At 39.2% G+C, this 24,484-nt stretch overlaps 1 protein-coding gene across 7 annotated transcripts in view; it reads left to right on the top strand.

Moving 5' to 3' along the window:
- Positions 1 to 24,484, top strand: part of VWA3B (von Willebrand factor A domain containing 3B) — a 204,133-nt gene that overhangs the window by 99,574 nt on the left and 80,075 nt on the right. For all 7 annotated transcript variants that reach the window (XR_008417819.1, XR_008417818.1, XR_008417821.1 and 4 more), the window contains exons 11-14: positions 5,168 to 5,306; positions 6,430 to 6,561; positions 16,727 to 16,825; positions 24,257 to 24,439. Coding sequence is in view for 3 of the 7 variants with exons in the window: in XM_053890614.1 (XP_053746589.1) it covers positions 5,168 to 5,306; positions 6,430 to 6,561; positions 16,727 to 16,825; positions 24,257 to 24,439 (553 nt within the window). In the remaining 4 variants the exon portion in view is untranslated. The remainder of the gene's footprint in view (positions 1 to 5,167; positions 5,307 to 6,429; positions 6,562 to 16,726; positions 16,826 to 24,256; positions 24,440 to 24,484) is intronic.

Here is a 24,484-nt window from a genome sequence, read left to right as displayed (position 1 = left end):
TTTCCCTTATAATTCTTCTTTGAACAAAGGTTATTTAGAAATATGTTGTTTACTTCTCAAGTATTTGTGGATTTTCCTGATAGCTTTTAATTGCACTATGGACGGAGGGATACTGTATGGCTTTAGTTCTTATAAGTTTATTGAGACCTATTTTGTTGCCCAGGATATGAAGAAAAACTACATATTCTGCTTTTGTTGGGTGGAATATACTATAAATATCTCAGTTCAAGTTGATTGATAGAGTTGTTTCAGTCTTCCATATCATTACTGACTTTTTTATTTAAATTGTTCTACAAATTGTTGAGAGAAGAGCACTGAAATCTCTAGCTATAGTTATGGATTTGCCTGTTCTTTTTTCAATTCTGTCATTTTTTCCTTCATGTATTTTGAAACTATTAGTAGGTGTATGTACAGTTACGGTTGTTATGTCCTCTTGATGAATGAATTCCTTTAATATTATTAAGTGTCCCTTTTTATCTCTGGCAGTATTCCTTTTTCTGAAATCCTTTCTGAAAGGATTTTTCTGAAATCCTTTTGATTTCTGGACAAATCTGCTTTGTCCAGTATCAATAGAGCTGCTCCAGTGTGTTTTTTTTTTAATATATGAAATTTATTGTCAAATTGGTTTCCATACATCACCAGTGCTCATCCCAACAGGTGCCCTCCTCAATACCCATCACCCACCCTCCCCGCCCTCCCACCCCCCATCAACCCTCAGTTCTCGGTTTTTAAGAGTCTCTTATGCTTTGGCTCTCTCCCACTCTAACCTCTTTTTTTAGCTCCAGTGTGTTTTGATCATTTTTTGCACGGGTTCTCTTTTTTCTATCTTTTTACCTTTACTTGTTTATGTCTTATATCGAAATAGGTTTCTTAGAATATATATGGGTATTGTTTTCTAAATCCAATCTATCTTGGCCTTTTAACTCCATATTGTTCTCCAAAACAAATAGACAAGGAAACTAAGATAATACATAATACAGGGAGTAAAAAACAAAAACAAAAAACAAAAATAAAACTTCGGAGAAAACCAACATATTAATATTCTCAGAAAGACAGAAAATATTGCCCTCAGAAAGTTGGAAAATACTGTTATACATACATATAGATATTAAGAATTACAAGAGCTCTTCAAAATATGATAGCCAAAACAAATGATTCAATGGGAGAGCTGGAAGATGAAGGCAGTCTCTCAGAAAGCAACACAAGCATCCTGTGGTTGAGGTTAACATACATGTGTACCTACAAATAGATAGCTTATAGACATATATAAAATGAAGGGGAAATCTCACAAAAAATTTCAGAACTGAGAGACATGTAATTCCAAACTGAAAGAAAGTTGCAAGGAATGTCTAGAAAATGAGTAAAAAGACCTATCCAGCATACATCATCACGAAATTTTAAATATTAGAGATAAAGAAAAAAAATCCTAAAATCTTCCATTTATCCCCTCCCCAACTTCTGGTTGGATTTTTTTTTGGTTTGTTTCTTTTTATCTGTTGGTTCCTTTCACCCATTTTTCCCACCCTGCCTCTTGGAGTCACCAGTCTTTTTGTTCTCTGAATCTATAAACTTGTTTTTTGTTTTTCTTTTAGATTCCACATATAACAGAGATGATATGGTACTTGTCTTTCTCTGTCTGACTTACCTCACTTAGTGGAATGCCTTCAAGGTCCATCCATGTCATTGAAAATGGCAAGATTTAAATCTTTTTATCGCTGAATGATATTCCACTATATATATATATATATATATATATATATATATATATATATACCACAATTTCTTTATCCATTCATCTGTCAATGGACACTTAGGTTGTTTCCGTATCTTGGCTATTGTAAATAATACTGTAGTGAACATGGGGCTGCATATATCTTTTCAAGTTAGTGTTTTCTTTTTTGGATAAATACCTGGAAGCAGAATTGCTGCAATGTATGGTAGTCCTATTTTTAATTTTTGAGGAATCTCCATGTTTTCCACAGTGGCTGCACCAATTTACAGTCCCACCAACAGTGTACAAGGGCTCCCTTTTCTCCACATCCTCTCCAACACTTGTTATCTTTTGTCATTTTAATAATAGTCATTTCTAATCTCTACCTTTTAATTGGAGTATTAAGATCATTTCCTTAATGTGATTATTTATTTGGTTGGATTTAAATCTAGATCTTGCTATTTGTTTTTTGTCTTACCTGTTCTTCGTTCTCTTTTTACTCTTTTTCTACCATCTTTTGTTGGAGAGTTTATGATCCCATTTTATTTCTACCTTTGGCTTATAAACTCTACCTCTTTATTTTGTTTTGTTGTATGTGTGACAGCATTAGCATTTACAGTATACATCTTTAAATTACCACAGTCTACCTTCAAATACTATTTTACTTCATCTATATCATAAAAATCTTATAACTTCAATTCCTCTCTTCTGTCTTTTCTATTGTTGTCCTATACTTTTTTTTTTTTTTTTTAAGTAGGTTTCATGCCTAGTGCAGAGCTCAGTGCAGGGCCTGAACTCAGAATCCAGAGATCAAGACCTGAGCTGAGATCAAGAGTTAGATGCTCAACTGACTGAACCACTCGGGCACCCCTATTATTGTCCTACACCATATTTCCACATATGCTATAAATCATAATGTATTGTAAATAATCAATTTTTGTATAAATAGATTTAAAATGAGAATTAGTGTATTTTGTATTTATCCACATATTTGATATTTCCGTACCTCTTTATTCTTTATATTTATCCCAGTGCAGGTCTGTTGATAATGAATTATTTCAGCTGTTTTAGTCTGAAAAACTCTTTAATTTCCTTTTGTTTTTGGAATATTTTTTGTTTTGCTTTATATAGAATTGTAGGTTTACACTTTATATTTCAGTACTTTAAAAATCTTTCTCCATTATCTTTTGGTGTGTTTGATTTATGGTGAAAAGACTTCTGTTATTTTTATGTCACCTCTGGATGCTTTTAAGACTTTTTCTTTATCATTGGATTTCAAATTATATTATGATGTGTATTGGTGGTTTTCTTTTTTTCCATTTTTCTTCTTTTTGGGTTCTTTGAGCTTCTTGTATATATTCATATATTGTTTTATCAAAATTGGAAACATTTGGCCGTATTTTTCCAAATATTTTTCCTGTTTCCCTCTTTCTCCTTTTTCTTAGTTTCTACATATATGTTAGACTCCTTGACATTGTTCCATGAGTTGTTTATTCTCTACTTTTTGTTTTTTCTCTGTTTTCATTTTATTATTTTTATTTATTTTTAAAAATGTTTTTATTTTTGAGAGAGAGAGAGAGAGAGAGAGAGAGAGAGAGAGAGAGAGAGACAGTTTGTGAGCTGGGGAGTGGCAGAGAGAGAGAGAGAGAGAGACATAGAATCCAAAGCAGGCTCCAGGCTCTGAGTTGTCAGCACCGAGCCTGATGCAGGGCTTGAAATCTGCAAGCCATGAGATCATGACCTGAGCCAAAGTTGGATGCTTTATAGACTGAGCCACTCAGGCTCCCCAGTTGTTTTCATTTTAAATTGCAATGTCTTTCTTAATGTTCCCTGATCTTTTCTTCTGCTAGTGTCTGATGTCTATTAATACCATGTAGTATATTTTTCATTTTGGTTATTGTGCATCTCTATAAATTCCCTTTTATATTTTCTATTTCTGTCCTCATTTTGCTTATACTTTACCTTGTTGGAAATATGGATTATGTTTATAATAGGCTATGTAACATCCTTTTCTGCTAATTCTATCATTTGTATTATTTTAGGGTCTGTTTCTGTTTATCTGTTTTTCTTCTGGTTGTAGATCATATTTTCCTGCTTCTTTGTACGCCTGATAATTTTTTACTGAAATGCAGACATTTTGAATTTTACATTGTTGGGTGTTGGATTTTGCTGTATTTTAAAATACATGTTCCATGATGCAGTTATGTTCCTTGAAATCACGTGGATCCCTCTGGGGCTTGCTTGTAAGTTATGTTAACATAGGTCCAGGGCAGCCTTTAGTCTGGGGCTAATTTGGTCCTACTACTAAGGCAATACCCTTATGAGGACTCTACTTGATGTCCCATGTATTATGGAGCCTTTCCCACTCAGGTTGTTTGGAATGAACTAGCCCTGGGTAAGCTCTGAGGTGCTGATCTAGTTACTCCTTTATGGTGATTTATTCCTTGGTTTTAGTAGTTTCTTCACATGCATGCCCTGATTATTACTTAGCCAAAATCTTTTTTTTAATATTTCTTTTATTGAGAGAGAGAAAGGGAAAGAGAGAGAGCAAGGGAGGGGCAGAGAGAGAGGGAGACCCAGAATCCAAAGCAGGCTCCAGGCTCCGAGCTGTCAGCACAGAGTCTGTGCTGATCTCACAAACCATGAGATCATGACCTGAGCCAAAGCTGGATGCTTAACTGACTGAGCCACCCAGGTGCCCCTACTTAGCCAAAATCTTTAGGGCACTCTCTGCAGATGGCCAGAATGCATTCTTTCTCCTGTTTTCTCTCTCTGTCCATCCCTCCCCACCCCCTCTGCTTCTATGCAGCAACCTCTTCATCAATATTTTGCCCTACAAATTGTAGTTACCTAGGCCTTGGTGAACTCTGAACTCAGTTTCAAGGATTTTTTCCCTCTGCCTTTCCCCTTACCCCAGGTCTCGCCTTGAACTTAATTTACATCCTGTTATGGGAGTCTGAGATCCCATCACAGAAGTAGTCCTTCTCCAACTGCCTGATGCTTAGTTATTATAGGGATCTGGGGTTGCTTGATATTGTCTATAAGCTTCACTGAAGCTTCAGGAATGTGCTGGCATTACTAGCTTGACTGCAGTCAGCAGGGTTAAAAGAACAAATGGTCTGAAGTCACTGAGGGATTGAAACTATCAGATGACAGGAAGTAATTTACTTCTGGCTTTGGGACCCAGTATTGGATTTATTTTTCTGTCCTATTGATTTTCCTAGTTTGGTTTTACATGGATTGATGATGGATAGTGGAGGTGGGGGTGAACAAGGGAGCCAGCTCAAATATAGGATTTTTCACAGGAAACCTTCCAAGTGAGTAATCCACTCACAGAAGATTGTGCATAAACAATATAGTACAGCTTGGCCTCTGTAGATGTATTATTAAGTTCTTAGGAAGACCTGTCATTGCCACAGGCTGTAAAAATTCACTTTCAACCAATTTCCTGCCTAGGATTAAGTGGCTGCAGGATGGAAGTCAAATCCTCTTTGGAAAAGTACGTAATGATTTTGTCTACGTCCTCATTGATACATCTCACTCAATGAAGAGCAAACTGGACTTGGTGAAGGACAAGATCATCCAGTTTATACAGGTTAGATGGAGCTGTCAGGTTCATGGATTTGGGGGGCCTTTGTGTCATGAATGCATCTTTAGCAGCCTTCATCTGCATTGGTTCTGCAAGGTGCACAGGTAAGGTCTGCACTCAGGCATCCACAGGGAAGCCACTTCAGATAAAAGCTCTCTTTTGCCAGTTAGAGATTCATCAGTTCTCCTTTGCAAGCAGACCCTTCCCGTGGCAGGGTCTTCTGTAACAGGTGGGATACTAAGGGAGTTTCAGTGTCTATCGCTCCAGGTTTTCTCTATCCTGAAATCTGTGGTGTGCCCACATCTCCATCGTTTTCCAGATGCTCTTCAGCTTGGCATTTTTATTTTAATTTCCAGTGTTTATTAGGGGTGTTGCATGCATTGGCCCCAGAACTGATGTATGGGAGGAGTGTAGGCTGATGGTTAGGAGCTTCCAATTCTTATTCTACCTGTGCTGTGACCCAAGGCAGACTGCTCTGAGTTGTGTGACCCAAGGCAGACTGCTTCCACTTCCTAACTCCTAGAATGGATATAGCGGTACTGTCACAAATGAGTAGTATTGATGTATTACCACAGAAAATAATTGTGGGGAGTGTTCACAAATACAAAATACAGGTTTTATTTCAATAAACCTCTACTGGAGAAATGTGGGTTGGTGGAAGGCAAATAAAAAGGTATGCAACCAAATGCTAGCCTTAACAAAAAGATGATGGCCAAAATGATGATGGCATTTGGGATTTCTTTTCTTTAAGCAGATTGCATTTAGTTTGTGTATGCAGTATACCATTAATGTCAGTATTAAAGACAATATTTAAGGTCATATTATATATAAAAACACACACACATATATATGTGTATATATATATGTATATATATATATACATATATATATATATACACACACACACATATATTCAGACATATATACATTTGTAAAAGCATAATATCCAAACTGTGTATAAATTTTGTTTAAATATTTTCTGAAAAGATTTTCTCTCTTGAATGTAATTTTTAGCTTCCAGATCTGAAAAGAGATTTCATAGTGATTAAAATGTATCAAACTGTGACCTAACCTAACCTTTTCTTACATCTGAGTGGTGTTTTGGTTAAATAATAATTTTCTCTTACAGGAACAGCTGAAATATAAAAGGAAATTCAATTTTGTACAGTTTGATGCTCAAGCAGTTGCTTGGCAGGAAAAACTTGTTGAAATCAATGAAGATAGTTTGAAAGGGGCTCAGTCCTGGATTAGAAACATCAAGGTAGGAAAGATGGAGACTGGGTCTGGGAGAAGAAGCCTGACTTGATCACCTGCTGAGTTAATTCGTGCCATGGAAATTCTTGAGAAAAGCGTTCTGAGCCCTGAGACAGCAGGGTTTTCACACAGACACTCATTTTGTGTACAATGGTCACATGAATCCAAGCTCATGAGTCACTGTCTTAACATTTAGATAAGCTTCTGTTCACAGCACACCATTTTCAGATATGCCCTTGGCTTTGATCTCACCCCTTTATGAAGACAAATGTCAAAATTTAATTTTTTTTGTACTCAAACATTCATATTTGATCCTCCTGAAACCTCATTATTGTTTCAAATGATATATTGTGGCTATTTTTAACAGTTGACTTCGTTCAAAAGTAATGAACTGGTGGGTGGAAGCACACAGTACAGTGTGACTGGTTAAGACTGAAAGCAAGGAGGGAGAGAGTGGCGGAGGATACAGTGAGAAAGGGAAATCATTTCTTCAGGACTGCCTTTCATTGAAGAACTGCTCTTGGCACTTAGACTACTGGGAAGGAATTGCCTTTCCTTGAATTTTCTCTTATCATGAACTTACCTTCCTTTTTTAAAAAGGTCTTTTTCCAGAACCACAAGCATTCCAGATAGTTGAGATACACTAAAATTGAAACTAAGGGCTCTTCTCAAAAAGTCAAATGTAGATCATAAACATCTTTAAATAGTTCAGTGCCTGAGTGTCCCAGATTTGACAGGAAGCCACAAATGGACATTAGCAGAGCTCCTTGAATATCAGGACATACCAGATATGCTGTCATTGGGATATACCAGAGTTCCGTTAGGATTGATTCTTTAAAAATGGGAGAAGGAAGAAATATGTTCTGTAAGAAATTATGATGCCTTAAGATCTTGATCTAACTGGCTATCTTATGCTGGGAAAGAATATTCAATTCACACCCAACTTGATAAATTTCCAGGATTAGCCAGTGAAGTTACTTGGGATACATGTTCCTTCCTTTTATGGACTATAGGTGATTGTTAACTCAGAGCCCATTTATTTACAGTTGGTCATAACAGATATCATATATGCAGTCTCATTAGATTAAAACACTAACAGGTGCTGCTTTTTATAGAAATCACTAATGAATAGAACCAACTACCTGAATGGCTAAAAATATAACTAAAATAATTATTTGTAAAGTATAATTCTGTTATCTTCAAAAATCTTCATTGAGGCTCCCTTGCTTGCTGAATGTGCAAAATTTATTTTCAGGAAAACCACATTTCTCTATATTCTTTTGACTGGTCGGCTCAGGAATCAACCCAATAAATTCAGGATACCACTAGAGCTTCTGAAACTGCCTTGTGCTGGTGTTGGAGCAGTAGTTCCCCAAACAGGCCTAACCAGTCCTGAGGTCAGAGGAGCATAAGCTGGGGCTGAGTCTGCCCAGTAGTTGGGGGTGGGGGTCTGGTCCAAGGCTGGGGGAAGCAAGGAGGGAGCAGGTGCAGAAGAGGCACCAACTTCTGACCATCTTTCCCATGATTCCCAGTCTGGCTTTCTCCTAGCTTTTCTACCATCTTTGCAACAATCCCTGGACAGTGGGATTGTCAACAAGACTATTGAGATAGGGCCTAGAGAGAAGAGTTGTACTGTTTACCATCTGAGCTATATTTCTGCTGCCCAAATGTTGAAGCAGTTTTTTGGTGTTTTTTTTTTTAACTTTATAATTTGAAATCATTTTGGGCTTATGAAAGAGTTGCACAGATAGCACAGAGGGTGCCTGTAATACCCTTTAGTTAGTTTCCCCTAATGTTAACATCTGACGAAAACATAGTTTAATTGTCAAAACTAAGAAAATCACAGGGGTGCCTGGCTGGCTGAGTTGGTAGAGTATGTGACTCTTGACCTTGGGGTCCTGAGTTTGAGCCCCCGTTAGGCTTAGAGGCATTTTTTTTTAATGTTTATTTATTTATTTTTGAGAGAGAGAGAGAGCACAAGCAAGGGAGGGGCAGAGAAACAGGTAGACACGGAATCCAAAGCAGGCTGCAGGCTCTAAGTTGTGAACTATGCTGACAACTTAGAGCCTGACACAGGGCTCAAACCCATGAACCACGAGATCATGACCTGAGCCAAAGTCAGACCCTCAACCAACTGAGCCACCCAGGTGTCCTGACTTAGAGCCTACTTAGAGTAAATAAATAAATAAATAAATAAATAAATAAAATCTATTTAAAGCAAAACAAAACCAAAAACTGAGAAAATGACAATGCCATTATTAACTATATTACAGACTTCATTCAGGGTTCATTAGTCTTTCTACTAGTATTCCTGTTCTGTTCCAAGATCCAATCCAGGGTCCCATATTGCATTTATTTCTTAAAAGTTTTATTTATTTATTTATTTATTTATTTATTTATTTATTTATTTATTATTGAAATATAGTTGACATACAGTTTTATATTAGTTTCAGGTGTAAAATATAGTGATTTGACAATTCTCTACATTACTCAGTGCTCCACACAGTAAGAATAGTCATCATCTGTCACCATACAATACCATTACAGTATTATTGACTATATTCCCTCTGCTGTGTTTTTCATCCCCATGACTTAATTATTTGATACCTGGTAGTTTGTACTTCTTAATCCTCTTCACCTGTTTCACCTGTGCCCCCACATTACGGTTATAGTTGCAGTGTCTTCTCAGTCTCTTCCAGTCTGTAACACATCCTCAATGATGCCTTGTCTTTCATGACCTTTTGATCATGTGTTTTGCAGAATGTCCTTCAATCTGGTTTCATTTGATGTTTTCTGATGGTTAGATTGGGGTTAGAATACTGCAGAGGTGATGTGTCCTTCTCAGTGCATCATGCTGAGCAGTACATTGTGGTGATACACCTTACTACTAGTGGTGTTAACTTTGATCTCTTGGGTAAGGTGGCATCTGATAGGTTTCTCCCCTGTAAAACTACTTTTTTTTTCTTTTTATAGATAATACATGTTTTGGAGGAGATAACTTTGAGGCTATGCACATATCCTTTGTGTCTTGAACTTTTACCCACTAATTTTAGCACTCAGTGATGGATCTTCTCTGTAGCACTTATTAATGTGCTGTTCTAATGGTGACTTTCTATTCCCTCTATTCCTTTTACATTTATGTGTTGGAATTCTGTAATGAAGAACTTCCCCTTTCCCCCTCTTATTTATTCATTCAATCATATATTTATTTCATTATGGACTCATGGATATTTATTTACTGTTTCAGTAATAATTCAATACTATTGTTATTTATTTTGTTACCAAGCTTGTTCCCACTCTGGCCATTGGGAACTCTTTCAGGTTGCCCCCTGTGTTCTTCACATATGCATCTATCTTTTTTTTTTCCTTGAATACTTGTTTATTTTCTGGCACTATAGATATTTCATGATCATCTTATATTTTCCCACCTCAGTCCTGGAGTTTACCACTTCTCCAAGGAACCCTAGTTTCTTTTATTAGAAAGTGGTATTTGAAAACCAAAATCTGGGCACTTAGGTATGCTTATTGCTGCTACTGGACTCACTGCTTCTAGGCTCTCTCAGTGGACAGAGATGGGAAATATATGTATAATAGCCCATCAATCCATAAACATCTATATTCCTGTATCTATTTATCTATATTTTCATTAAAAAAGGAAAATAAGGGACGCCTGTGTGGCTTAGTTGGTTAAGCACCTGACTCTTGATATCGGCCAAGGTCATGATCTAATGGTCATGGGATTGAGCCCTGTGTTGGGCTCCGTGCTGAGTGTGGAGCCTACTTGGAATTCTCTCTCTCCCTTTTTCTCTGTCCTTCCCCCGCTCACACACATTCTTGTGCACGTACTCTTTCTCTCAAAAGTAAATAAATAAATGTAAAAAGATAAATAAAACCATGAGTTCATATTAATAACTCTTTACTCCAATCCAGAGCCACAGAAATTATTTGTAAAGAACGTATTTGCTTATTTTTAACTTCTTTGACCATGAAAAACCTGGTTTTCGTTATCTGTAATGTATTTAGTTATTTGTTCAACCCTGGTATACATATAGTTTCAGAATTTCTAACCCATACTCTGAGAAAAACACTTATCAGCTGGGGTACAGTGTTTACACATAGTTCTTTCTCTCTTTAGCCTTACACTATCCAGTCAAAAAACTGTTTCCTAAAGTTCTTAAAGTCAGGTACTTTTTTACTCAACTACCTCAGTGTGATTATATCATTCATTATTAATATGTTGACTTCCTCCCTCATCCTAATTGAATTATATTTTAATTTGCACACAGCAAAAGCACTCTTTTTGGTGTATAGATCTATGGATTTTGACAAATGTAGAGAGTCATGTATTTACACCTCTCTGACTGAAGGACTGGTGAAAGGTAGGCCCACCAAAGATCTAGTGGGACTCCCCAAACTCCACAACCCAGACCCTGACACATAGTCTAGTTCATTGGAAGCAGTGGCAAGAGTAAAGCCATGACTGTCTCAGTCCCTGCCTTACAACTCAGATCCTGTCAAGTGGTCCGGTCTTCCAGCAGCAGCAAGAGCAGCAAAACTCCAGCTGCCCAGTTGCACAACCCAAGTCTGGCAGGCAGTCTGATCCACCAGAAACAATGGCAGCAGTAAAATCCTCAGCCACCCCAGCTTCTATGTCACAACATTGTGGCATGTATGATCTTTGGCAGCAGTGACAGCGGCAATATCCAGACTCTCTTAGACTGCACTCCACACATGGGGTACTGGCAGGGGGTCCCATACAACTGCTGCAGTGGCAGCAGAAAAGTCCTGGGAATTTCTAAAACCAGGTCACCTGTAGATGGTGTGACCAGCCAGCAACAGCAGAGTCCCTGACTGTCCCAGCTTCACAACTGGGGCATCAATGAGAAGTCTAATCTTCCAACAACAGCAAAGGTGAATAAAGCCTTGTGTCTTCCTGCTCTCAACTCAGTGGCATAAGTAGAGCCAGGTTCAGCAGTTTCTGCTCTTATACCCCAGAAGGTCACCTAGCACCAATAGGCAACCCCAAAACATGGCTTTTCTGGGCTTCCCACAGACAACACCAAATAGGAACTGAGTGGGAGACCCAGCAGCGCAAGAGGAACAAAGCAGACCAGAGTAGGATTGCATAGAGTAGAAAATTAAATTGTCATTTGAACTAAACCCCAAAAAGGTAGGCTAAAATAAATATACTAAACCTGAACAGGGTGACTGCCTGCTAAATAACATTTAAATGGGAATAGTCTCCTAACATAGTGACCAAATTGTCCAGGACATAAAACCACTCATCATACCATGATCCAAGAAATCCACATTTCAATGAGAAGAGCAAACCACTGATGCCAGTACCAACAGAGCCTCGGAGATCTCTGGGACAGTAAAAAAGATGTAATATTCATGCCATCATAATTCTAGAAAGGGTAGGTGAGTGTGGGACTGAAAATGTATTTAAAAAAAGCAATAGCTAGAAACTCCCCAAATTTGGTGAAAAACATAAAAACTACAATTCAAGAACCTAAGCAAACCCCAGACAGGGTAAAACCAAAGAAATCCATACCACAATACATTATATTTAATCTTCTGAAAAGTAAAGACAAAGAAAAATCCTAAAAACAGCCTAAGAGAAATAATGCATAAGCTATAAAGGAATACAAACTCAAACGGCAGCAGTTTCTCATCTGAAAGTATGAGACCAGAGGGAGGTGGCACAACATTTTTCAAGTGCTGAAAGAAAAGTACTGTAAGCCATGAATCGTCTATCTGGTGAAAATATCCTCCAGGGTTGAAGGAGAAGGAAAATGAAGAGAATTTATTGCTGGGAGACCTACCTTTAAAGAATGGCTACTGGAAACTCTCCAAATAGGAAGAAAGCTTGGACCTTCAGAAATGAAGGAAGAACAGTGGAATGGGTGAATGTAGAAGTAAACATAGGAGAGAATCTGTAACCTCATGAGTTGCTTTAATCATGTTTTATGGTGCAAGCAAAAGTTTAACACCATCTATATATATAATGAATATAGAGGAAATACTTCAGACAATTATATTTTTTAAATGGCTACAGTAAAAGGACCTAAATGGAAGAATAATTTTTACACTTAATTTGAAGTGGTAAATTATCAGTATCATTGGACTGTGATTAGTTACACATATGCTTAAGAAAATACCTAGAGCAACCATGAAGAAAACTACATAAGACAATACACTAAAAAATATTACAAATAATCAGAATAGAACATTAAAAAATGTTCAAATAATCCACAGCAAGGCAAGGAAAAATAAGATAAATGAGAAACAGGAAATACACATAAAAACAAAAATGGGAAGCTTAATTAAATATCAGCAATTACATGTAAATGGTCTAAATATACCAATTACATGACAGAGATTGGAGAGTAGACAAAAACATGATCCAACTCTATGTGGTCTGTAAGAAACTCACTTCAAAAATAACAACATAGGTTGAAAGTAAAAGGATGGAAAAGATATATAAACACTAATTTTTTTTTAATCTGGAGGAACTATGTTAATATCACATAAAGTAGACTTTAAAGCAAAGAGAATTGCAAGAGGCTTAACATGATAATAAAAAGATCAATCCAATGAGAAAATAACAATTCTGCCTACACTTGTGGTGAGCATAACATATAAACTTGTCCAATCATTATGTTGTACACCTGAATCTAATGTAACAGTGTGCGTCACCTATAATTTACAAAAAAGAAGACAAGAATCCTAAATATGTATGCACCAAACAACAAAGCTTCAAAATACATGGAACAAAATCTGATGGAGTCAAAAGGAATAATGGACAAATCAGCAATTATAGTTGGGGCCTTCAGTACCCCAGTCTTAGCAGTTGATAGCACTACTGAACAGTCAGCAAGGATTTGGAAGAACTGAACAATACCTTCAACTAGCCATATCTAATTAACATTTATAGAATGCTCCACCCAACAACAGAATACATATTCTTTTCAAACAAACATTGGACATTCACGTAAAGAGACATATCTTGAGTCATAAAACAACCCTTAGCAAATTTAAAAGAATTGATATCACAGAGTATGAAGTCACACAGATGTCTCCTGACCATAGTGGTATCAAACTAGAAATCAATAACAGAAAGACAATATGAAAATCTCAGGACACTTGGGAATTAAAGAACAGGCTTTAAATAATTCACAGATCAGAAAGAATGCCCCAAAGAAAATTTAAAATCTCATAGAACTTAATGAAAATTAAGCAAAATGTGAAAATTTGGGGGGATGAAGCTAACACAGTGCTGGGAAGGAAGTTAATGCACTAAAAGCCTACATTACAAAAGAGGAAATGATTTCAAATCACTGATCTTCATATATCAAGAACCTCTGGTCAGTCTTTTCAAGGATGTTTATATAGCAAACTGCCTGAGAAATTAGAGATAGTGTCTCCTTTCAGGGCAGAAGGTGATGTGTTGATTATCCAGTATAAAGATAATATCTAACTCCAGAGCAAAGGACAAGCATGCTTACAGTCCATTATAGAATATACAGTTTCCTAAGTTCAGGGTCCCTCTCCTTTAACGCAATCTACTGTGTGTGCAAGTGTCACTTAGCCTTCTTCACATCACTCTGTGGGAATTGGAACTCAGGAAACTGGTGCCAAAAACTGACATTCTGGCTACTGCTATTGCTGTGAGTAGTAAAGTCCTTTGTCAGTGACCCAAGAGTCTTGAATCTTATGCCAGCATCCATGTTAGTCTGCAAGTAAGGGAAAATCGCAGACGTTTCACAGTTCTTGATGTATATTCACTCAAAAAACCTATAAGCAAACATTTGTAACAGCTTTATTTATAAACACCCAAAATGGGAAATGACGCAGATATCCTTCAATAGGAAAACAATGGATAAACAATTTTACATCCATACATTGATATACTAGTCATCAGTAAAAAGGAACAAACTCTTGATTTATGAAATAACTTGGGTAAATCTTAAATACATTTTGGGAAGTGAAAGAGGCTCGACCCAGGAGGCTACATACTATGGGGAGGATGTAGAGGTTGGAGTCTAGCTTCCCCACTTGAACTCGGAGGGGTGCAGCATCTCATTACTGCTGGGTGGGTGTGAGCGCTGTTGGGCGGGGAGGGCTTGTTACACTTGGTAAGGATGAGAGTCTTGGCTCACTACTTGGCTTTCTCTGCCACAACCCTGGTAGAAGTATCGGGGCACTTTATTCATTTATCTGACTTGACCTTCTTGGGTCCATAGGTTCATGTCTGTCATTGTTTTAGGAAAACTCTCAGCCATTCCTTTTTTCAAATATTTCTCCTATCCTGTTTCCTTTCTTGTGTTTCCAATTATGCACATGTCAGAATGTTTGATACCATCCCACAGCCCTTTGATGCTCATTTCTGTTTTGATTTTACTCTTTGTATTCATCTGCATTACTGTGTTTTTGATTTTTAGTGTTTCCATTCAACTGTTTCTTAAGGTTTCCATCCCTCTGCTGAAATTACCCATCTGGTCTTTAGTGTTGTTCACCTTTGCCATTAGAAGTTTTAGTGTATTAATCACAGTTATTTTAAATTTTCTTTCAAATCGTTTCAACATCTGTGTCATATCTGAGTTTGTTCCTGAGGAGTGTTTTTGTCTCTTGGTAATATGTTGTTTATTTCTTTTTAGTATGCTTTTTTTGTTTTGTTAAAAGCTGGACTTCACATGTGGTATATAGAGACTGAGATAAATATTATTTATGTCTGGAAATGAGCATACCTTTCTTGTTGAGGGCAGAGGGGTAAAATTAATCTGGAGTTGGGCTACGTTTGAGGTTTGTTACCGTTACCATGTGCACCAGGCCCCTCACATTTTTGTAGTACTTGGGATTAGGGTGGGGGATGATATGCTAGAGACTTGTTTGTCAGTGTCTGCTCCACCCTGTGATTTTGATTTTCCCTTCATACTGGGCCTCACACTGTAACTCTCTTACCAGTTCCTTGCCAGTCAGTGTTGGTAGGGGAACGGAGGGTGGGTGTTCTCTGAATGAGCCTTACTCTTAGGCAGGCTGGTGTCCCAGAGTCTAGGGAGTGTGTTTTTCTCAGTAGTTCTGAGCCCAGAACCTAGCCCTGTTCCTTTTCCAGGAGTGGAGGGTTTGGAGAACTTCCCCCAGCTCTCCTGGATTTTTACCAGTACCCTAAGGGTAACTCTGTTTGTTGCCCTTCCTCCCCGCCCCCCCACCACACACACAGATACATACACACACACATTAGGGCTTTTGTCCCGAGGGTGGGGTGAGATGGAGGAGAAGGGTCCCTGTGTCACTGTTCTCCCCCAGTTCTGCACCATGTGGGAGACATTCTTGAGCACCCTGTGGGCTTTGTGGTGAAAAAGCCTCCAAGAGAGTGCAGATTCCCCTATATTTGTGGCCTGTGGACCTTTACCTTCTCACCAGTATATACCTGGCTAACCTCTACCAGTTCACCAGTCACCCCAGCCAACCTCTTCTTACTAGTGTCTGCCGCATCTCACCCCAGAAGCCAGTGCTTGCATCTCGCCAGTCTCTGCACATGCCTGTCTGTCCTCACATTTAGGGCAAGTTGATTGCCCTGTGACCTAAGCACTCTAATGAGCCTAACAAAAGGCATTTACTTGCTGTTTGTCTGGCTCCTTTTTGTTACAAGGCTGGCAGTGGCATTCTTTCCAATGCTCTACATCCTTGAGCAGAAACTGCAGGAGTTTTAAAAACTTAACAGTTTCTTTGCTGTACCCCAGATTGCTGATGTTAACACACTCATGTTTGAATAAATCCTGGTTTGCCCTGCCAGGCTTATATTCAGACTGTATGTTTAAGCTGTGTTGACAGCCGAATGAACAGTAACTGAGTTAGTTACACAAAGATAAAGTTGCATTAAGAACTCTGTCGTCAGGACAGGAAATCCATAGTCCTGGCTTCTAGCTGTCCTGGAATTGTCTGGATAGAGGCTTTTATAGAACACCCAGGGATTTGGCTCCTTGGAATTCCTGGGCTTAAATTATTATCTCGATATAATTTTATCTTTTATTTTGCAAGTACTTTTCTATCTTTTTTTGGAAGCAGAAAATAACTTGTTTGTGAGATCTGTTTTGAGACTCAAGTATGTGCTTGGTATCTTTCTCTCTCTCTCTCTCTCTCTCTCTCTCTCTCTCTCTCTGTTATAGATTGGAAGTTCCACAAACACCCTAAATGCTCTGCAAATTGCTTTCGCTGATGAAGAAACACAAGTAATCTACCTTTTGACAGATGGGAGACCTGATCAGGTACTTACCAAAGTTGGGGACACAGACAGATTCACCGGTACCCTTTGAATGCTGAGAATGAGTTTGAGGGACTTTTATAACTGCCATTGAAAAGCTGTTGAGAGATGGTTCCTTGGCTTAGGGACCCAGAACTGAGGTGAGAAAATACACTGAGGAATTCTTTTGTCTGCTGAAATGCAGAGGAGAATTTATGTGACAGCAAATGTTGTCTGGTTAATGCACCACACACCCACAGGCCTGGAGACCAAACCCATGAAAGGAGATATCCACCTTCCACTGAGGACTGGTTTATGTTTTATTACAAACTAAGAGTAAGGAGATTCTTTTTTATTTATTTTTTCCTTCGGGGACTCCAAATCTAAACATGTCACTGCACAATGTCCTTGGTTTTACCCCTAATTTTAACTTAGTAATCACTTAAACAAAAGCATGCCTTTCTAGTGAAATGTTCTTTGTTTTGCTTAGCCTGACTGGAAAATATTTGAAAAGTTTTAGTGGAGTCTGTTCATCTTCTTTTGAGCTTTGTGAATGAAAGACTAATGCTCTGGGCATTAAATAAACATACGGATTTGCAGGCCAGTACAATGTAAATTAACCGCTGAAGTGAATTAGTATCAACTTGCATCCTTCATTGTGAGGTGTTTGCATGTGAAGAGTGCTAGGCAAATACTGTAAAATATCCTACGTCAAATGGTCCAGGGCTTAAATAGTAAAGCAACTGGATTTTATCACAGCATTAGATTTATGGCAGAGAAGTTATATGTAAAGTGAAATTTTATTTTGAATGATTTTCCAATCAACTTCACTATGCTTTCTGTTTAAAAGCAATTTATTGTGCTTTGCTTATGCTCCATGTGTGGTGCCAAGGTTTGAGGCTACAATGATGAATAACATCTTACCCCTGCCTTAGGGGCACTTACGCTTTGGAGGATGTGCTGGACATGTATGGTTAACTGTGATATGACACAGGGTGTGGGGTTGTTTGTGCTGTGAGATGTCTGGGAGCTGAGTGATGAATTCTGCTGTACAAGATGGAGAGAAGGCTGGGAAAGAGTCCGCTGAGGAGGGGGCATTTGAGCTCTGTCTGGAAAGAGGAGAAGTAATTTCCTTTTAAATTATTTTTTTATGTTTATTGACTTTTGAGAGAGGGAGAAACAGAGAGAGAGAGAGAGAGAGAGAGAGAGCTGGGTAGGGACAGGGAGAGAGGGAGACACAGAATCTGAAGCAGGCTCCAGGCTCTGAGCCGTCAGCACAGAGCCTGATGTGGGACTTAAACTCACAAACTGCGAGATCATGACCTGAGAAGAAGTCAGATGCTTAACCAACTGAGCCACCCAGACACCCCAGGAGAAGGAATTTTCTAAATAGAGATTATTGGTGTCTTGGGCAGAAGGAACAGAAGTGTGGAAGTATGTGGGCTACCCAGAGAAACAATCTGAGAGCAAGGGCAATGACAGAAGAGTGTCAGGGCTGAGGCTGGAAAGTTTGGTTGAGGAAGATTATGAAGGTCCTTGATGGCCACCTGGAAAGAGTGAGTGGGTTTTACCACAGTAGGGGCTGTAGTGGGGCAGGTGGTCCCATTCACCTGTACTTCAGAAATGTGCCTCAACAGTGCGAGGGAAAGACTAAATCTAGATGGGAGCTGGTGAGGGCCCACCTCAGGTAGGAAACAGAAGTGGGGAGGAGAGGACTCTCCTCAGAGATGAGATAATAGAAGTAGCATCAAAGGATGTGGGGACCAGTTTGGGAGCAGAGGAGGATGGAGTGAGGAGAAGATAGGACCAAGAGAGAAAGGCATCATGATTACTGATATCTGGTTTATAATGATTATGTTAGTAACTGATTTAAATTTAAATTTAAAGAAGAAGCAAGCTTGGGAGTTGCTGATGGAAAAAGCTGAGTTTGAGCACGTGTAGTCCATGGATGTCCAGAAGCCTCTAAAAATATGGGGCTGGTGTTTGAGGAATATGGGGGCTAGAGATTATGATTTGAAGGTTATCTGGACAAGGGGTCTTCTCTTTTTTAATAAACTCTTGCTGATTTTACTCTTTGCACTATAGGCAATTTAGAAAATATAGATAAGCATATAAGCATAAAAAAGAAAATTTAACTCAGTCATAATTCAATTGTGTTTTGCTTTGTTTCATCTAATATATGCATTTTTTGGCAAGTCATGAGAAATTCTTCCAAAACGTCATTCACAATGACTCCATCACATTCCATTATATAAATAAATTTAATATAACTTCTACCTTGGAAATTAATTTTGTTTATTTCATTTTGAATAGTAATGAGTGTAGTGTAACAGTATACCATTCACATGGTATTACAAAGGTATACAAAGATATACCTAGTTACAAAGGTATAAAGGGCATGCAGAGAAAATTCTCCTTCCTACCTCCTGTTCACTAGCTAAGAGGCAATGTATGTTACCAATTTCTTGTATCTTCTTTCAGGGATTGTTATGCAAGCAGAAGTGTATTTATATATACTCCCTTTCATAAATATATAAATGATAGTGTATTCTGCACCTTCATATAAAACAATATACCTTGGAAATTGCTTACTATCATTTCATAAAGAGCTTCCTCATTTTTTATATGTGCCTAGTATTCCATCACATGGCTAAGTTATTTAGCCATGTGTCCTGGAGATGGACATTGAAGTTGTTTTCAGTCTATTTTATTATTATATTATTCAGTGCTTCTGTTATACACGATGCTGCAAAAGTAACTATTCACATGTGTTTTGCAGATGTATAGCTATAGCATAAATTCTGAACAGTAGACTCAGTACAAAGGTATATGTTTTGATAGATACTTCCAAATATCCCCCAGAGAGGATGGACCAAGTAACACTCCTGCTAGCAGCATATTGGGAAGGATTCTTGTCCTATGGTCCACCATCTTGGGAAGGAATCTTGACCTACAGTCTATCATTACTTCTGAGAGTCTGGAATCTTCCGAGAGTATATGCAGAATGTCCTTGTACATTTCTCTGGGGAGAAGATCTCTCGGTTTCATCAGAGGGTCTGTGGACCACTTAAAGATGAAGGACTAAGGATATGGATGATAATTGGAATTAGAAATATACCGGCGACCCAAATAGTAATTTATAAACTCCTAGTTAGGCATTTTATGTTCATATCTGCCTTTTCCTCACATGCAGTCTATTTCTCTTGCATTATCCCTCAGATTCTGTCAAAAAAGCAAACGAATATTTGATATTCATGTTCTGTGTAGAGGACATTAAGATGTATCACACAATCTCAATTTCTTTCTGAATTTTCACTGACTTTGTAGGACCTGAATATGTAAGGCCAATGCTATTATTCCCGATACTCAGCAGAATTTTCTGCTTGAAAGCATACACAGAGATGCTATTCAGGATTTAATTCCATAGATACCAACTTACTGCTTGTTTGTTAAATGTCTGGGGAAGAATTAAACAGCAAGACAAGTCTTAAATTAACCAAGTGAAAAGAATTCTAGTAATATTCATCTTCATTAAAATGGAATTTATAGGTGTCCTTTGATGGGCATCTCTAGGTGCAAATGGACACCGCAGGGCCTCTGCCAGGAGCAGCCCAGCACATCTTTGGCCATTGTCATTTTGGGACTTCTTTGAAGTTAGGGACTTACCCTGGTAGGAATCAAGAAAATGGGAGTGAGGAAGGCTTTTGCACCATTCCAAACAAAGAGAAATGAGTAAAGCCTAATATGAGGTATACCAGGGGTGGGGACATAGAGAAGGCACAGAGTGAGCCACCTGCACAGCCAAACCTCCTTCAGGCAGTTGGGAGAACTGATCCTTGCCTTTCTTGCCACCCCAGTTGACATTTGTGGCGAAAGGGTCATCTGGCTACTGTGTAGACTCAGAGAAGAGAGAACTGGGGAGAGTCTCTCAGGCACACTGCTTGGCCTCATTTAGGGATTGAAGGGACCTCCATGGGGAACATATGAAGGAGTCTTGGGCTGTGAAAGGCTTCCTCAATGTCATGCAGGGGTTCCACATGGAAAGGCCTCGCTACTTTCTTAGACACAGAGCTGCTAGAATAAGTGTGTGGAAGGAGTCAGGGTCAGTCAGGCTGGTGTGCGTGAAAGGTTTACTTCCATGTTCTGAGTCTTCTCTTCAAAGCTGTGAGAACATAAACTAGGGAAAGGAATCCTTGAGTGGGGTGCAGGCAGGAGGTCAGGAATGGCCGGTGTCTGTTGCAGGGATGGAGCTCCTTCTGCAGTCCAGGTGTGCCCACACCCTCTGCCTAGCTCTCCCAACGCCACATTGGGTCCAGTTTAGCAAACACTACCTGAGGCTGGGTGAAGGTGGGGGGTTCACGAGAATACACTAACAGACTTTCTTGTGCCCGTGCTCTCTTTAGCTGTATGGAATGACAGAAATAGCTTTGGAGCTAGAGAACAGGGTTCGAAGCTCACCCCCAGCACTGCCCATCTGAATGACCTTGGGCAAGTCCTCTACTGTGAATTTCCTCATCTGTGGCTTAGAACTAATACTCCCTATTCATGAGTAAATGAGATGATGTTCCCATGAATGCATTCCACAGATATTTACTGAGTACCTTTTATGTGCCAGGCATTGCTATCAGTCTAGAATACAGTGGTAAGCAAGATGAACCTGTCTTCAGTGAAACTTATGTTTTATAGGGAAATAGGCAATGAGCAGATAAATATATGAAAATATCAGGTAGCATATGAAAAGCTGAAAATGCTACCCACAGTACCTGGCACCCACAATCAGTACTAAATCAATGTTAATTGCTTTCCCTTCCCAAATATATCAGCTATAAGTCAATACAGGAATAGTTCCTGGCTAAAACTCTACAAAATTAACAGAATTTAGGTCTAGCATATAAGAGACTCTTAAAAACTGAGAACAAACTGAGGGTTGATGGGGGGTGGGAGGGAGGGGAGGGTGGGTGATGGGTATTGAGGAGGGCACCTTTTGGGATGAGCATTGGGTGTTGTATGGAAACCAATTTGACAATAAATTTCATATATTGAAAAAAAAAAAAAAGAATTTAGGTCTAGCATATCCAGTCTGGTATCAGGGGTAGTGGCCAGGAGTCCCTGGTAAGAAACAAGGATAACGATAGCCCCACCTCAGAGGGTTGTAGGGAGGATGCAGGCAGAGAGCACAAGCAGAGCTCTTAGTGCTTGGTATACAGTATGTACTCAGAGATGGAAGGTAGGCTGAAGGGAGGGGAGGCAGCAGAGAGGACTTTGCTCTGTGCTTGCAGTTGACAAGAGGGATGAGGTCAGCTCAGTTAAGTTGCTGTTTGGTTAGGAAACCAGCTGATGGCCAGAGGGGAGAGAAGAGAAAAAAGGACGAGAGGTGGAGGTGGGCTCATGGGCAGGGGCAGGCTCAATTGCTGCAGCCAGATCCAGAGACTGAGGCTGTGTGTAAGTGGTGGTTGGAATGAGGCCAGACCCTGGGGGACCACTTAACCAGTCACCTCCCTGGGTGGTGTGTGAGCTGCACAAGGCCAGCCATTGGTGCATCCCGAGTCCTCTCTCCCTTATCACTCTGCCTTTCCAGGGCTCATAAGATGAATATAGGAAGGGTTAAAGACCAAATGATAGGAACTAGAAGCAGAGAATAGAAATTGGCTGAAGGAGCCAGCAAGTTGGGTCAATCAAAGAGGGACTCCTGGCACTTGGAAACTCAGAGGAAGTGGGGACAGGACAATCAGAAGCAGTTTCTGAAGGTTCCTAGCTGGGCTGTGGTTGTGGTGGTGGAGAGATGACAGAGGAATTCATCAGTTCATCTTTTCGGAGAGCCAGATAATGTTAACATTACTTGAGAGTCGATCCTTACCAAGAGACAGTTTTATTGCAAATGAGGGGAACAAACAGTCTGGCATTGCTTCTAATACCAAAAATTGGCTTTGAATTCCAGTCCTACCATGTAAGAGCTTGATGACCCTAGGAAAATTAATCTTTCTGAGTCTCAGTTTCTCCTTTGTCTGTGGAGCCCATACCCAGTGGGCCGATTAGGGTTGCATGTTACTGGGGAGAAAAGCAGAGGAGCAGACAAATGACTGTAACAATGGAGAGATTTATGTTCCTATGGATAAGAAACCCAGGGGTAGGTAGTCTAGAGTCTATAGCTACTCATGGATGTCTCCAAGAAAACAAACTTCTTTTTATGTTCATTCTCTACCATCTTTGTTTATGATTTCCACCCTCATGGTTGTAAGATGGCTGCTCCATCTCTAGGGGGTGTCCATTTTCCAGGGGGTGCAGATGGAAAGGGGAAGGACATTAGTGTTGTTGTTGTTCTTGTTGATGTTGTTGTTAAATCTTTGCCTTTTTACTAGAGGAAAGGAATCTTTCCCCTGGGACTTCCACCTGTATCTCAGTGGACAGAACTGGGTCATATGGCCCATTCTAGCTGCAAAAACATGTCAGAAGATGAGTTTTTATGTGTATATAGTTGTTTGTTTGTTTGTTTTTTAACTGGGCATATTACTGTCATGAAAAGAAAACCAGGGCTCTGCCAGTAAAAAAAAGATGGGAGGAACTGATATTAGTAGACAACTATCTGTCTTTCCAGCACTGCCTCACAGGATGATTGTGAGAACTAACTGTCATGTTATGCTCCCAGCAGAGTGCCTAGCACGTACAAGGACCCTCAATAACTGTCTCTTCTTTCACTCTGTGGGAAACTCATTGACCATGGCCTTTCTGAGGCTGGAAATTGCTCTTTTGGGGTAGGTGCTTTGGAAGCCACCTTGAGATCCAGTGGCCTCACTCTCTAGAATCCCAATAGCAAGGATGTTTTACCCTGATACTTTCAGTGCTCTAAAATATAACCCAGCACTTTATTATTATTTTTTTAATATATGTTAAGTTTATTTATAGTTTGCTGTGTTTCTTTTTTTAAATTTTTTTTAATGATTATTTATTTTTGAGAGCATGAGCAGGGGAGGGACAGAGAGAGAGGGAGACACCAAATTTGAAGCAGCTACAGGCTCTGAGCTATCAGCACAGAGCCCAACACGGGGCTCAAACTCATGGGCTGTGAGATCATGACCTGAGCTAAAGTCAGACGCCCAAGCTACTGAGCACCCAGACACCCCTGCCCAACACTCTAAAAGCATGAGCTTTAGGCTTAGGTGCACCTAAAATTGAGTGATTTAGTCATATCTTTCTTCCAGATTCTTTTCTCCACCAAATTGTGAGCCCTCAGAGGCAATGGCTGAGTCATTGGTCTTCATACTCTCACCACCTGGCATTGTTTGCTTTGTTTATTGAATTGACACCTTTCCAAGAAGCCACTCATCACTGTATAAGGAATTACTAGTTGAGAATCTCACTGTCTATAGCAAATACTAAGGACTTTCACATCTAATTTTTTTCTTTCTTTTCCTCTCTTTCCATCTCCCTTTTTCCCCCTCAAAATGTATCATTTCAGCCACCTGAAATGGTGATAGACCAAGTCAAAGTTTTTCAGAAAATTCCCATTTGCACCATCTCCTTCAATTACAATGATGAGATTGCAAATGGATTTTTGAAAGAGCTTGCTTCTTTGACTGGAGGAGAGTTCCACCTTTATAATTTTGGCTGCAAGGATCTGTATCCTCCAGAGGCTATTCAGGTAAGAGCTTAATGAACTGAGAAGAGAGTGTTCACTCTGTACAGG

The sequence above is a fragment of the Panthera pardus genome, unplaced genomic scaffold (assembly GCF_024362965.1).
Source record: "Panthera pardus isolate Hobbes unplaced genomic scaffold, ASM2436296v1 HiC_scaffold_25, whole genome shotgun sequence".
NCBI classification, from domain to species: Eukaryota; Metazoa; Chordata; class Mammalia; order Carnivora; family Felidae; genus Panthera; species Panthera pardus.
Note: the sequence above shows the minus strand (reverse complement) of the source record. Positions and strands in the feature narration are given on the sequence as shown.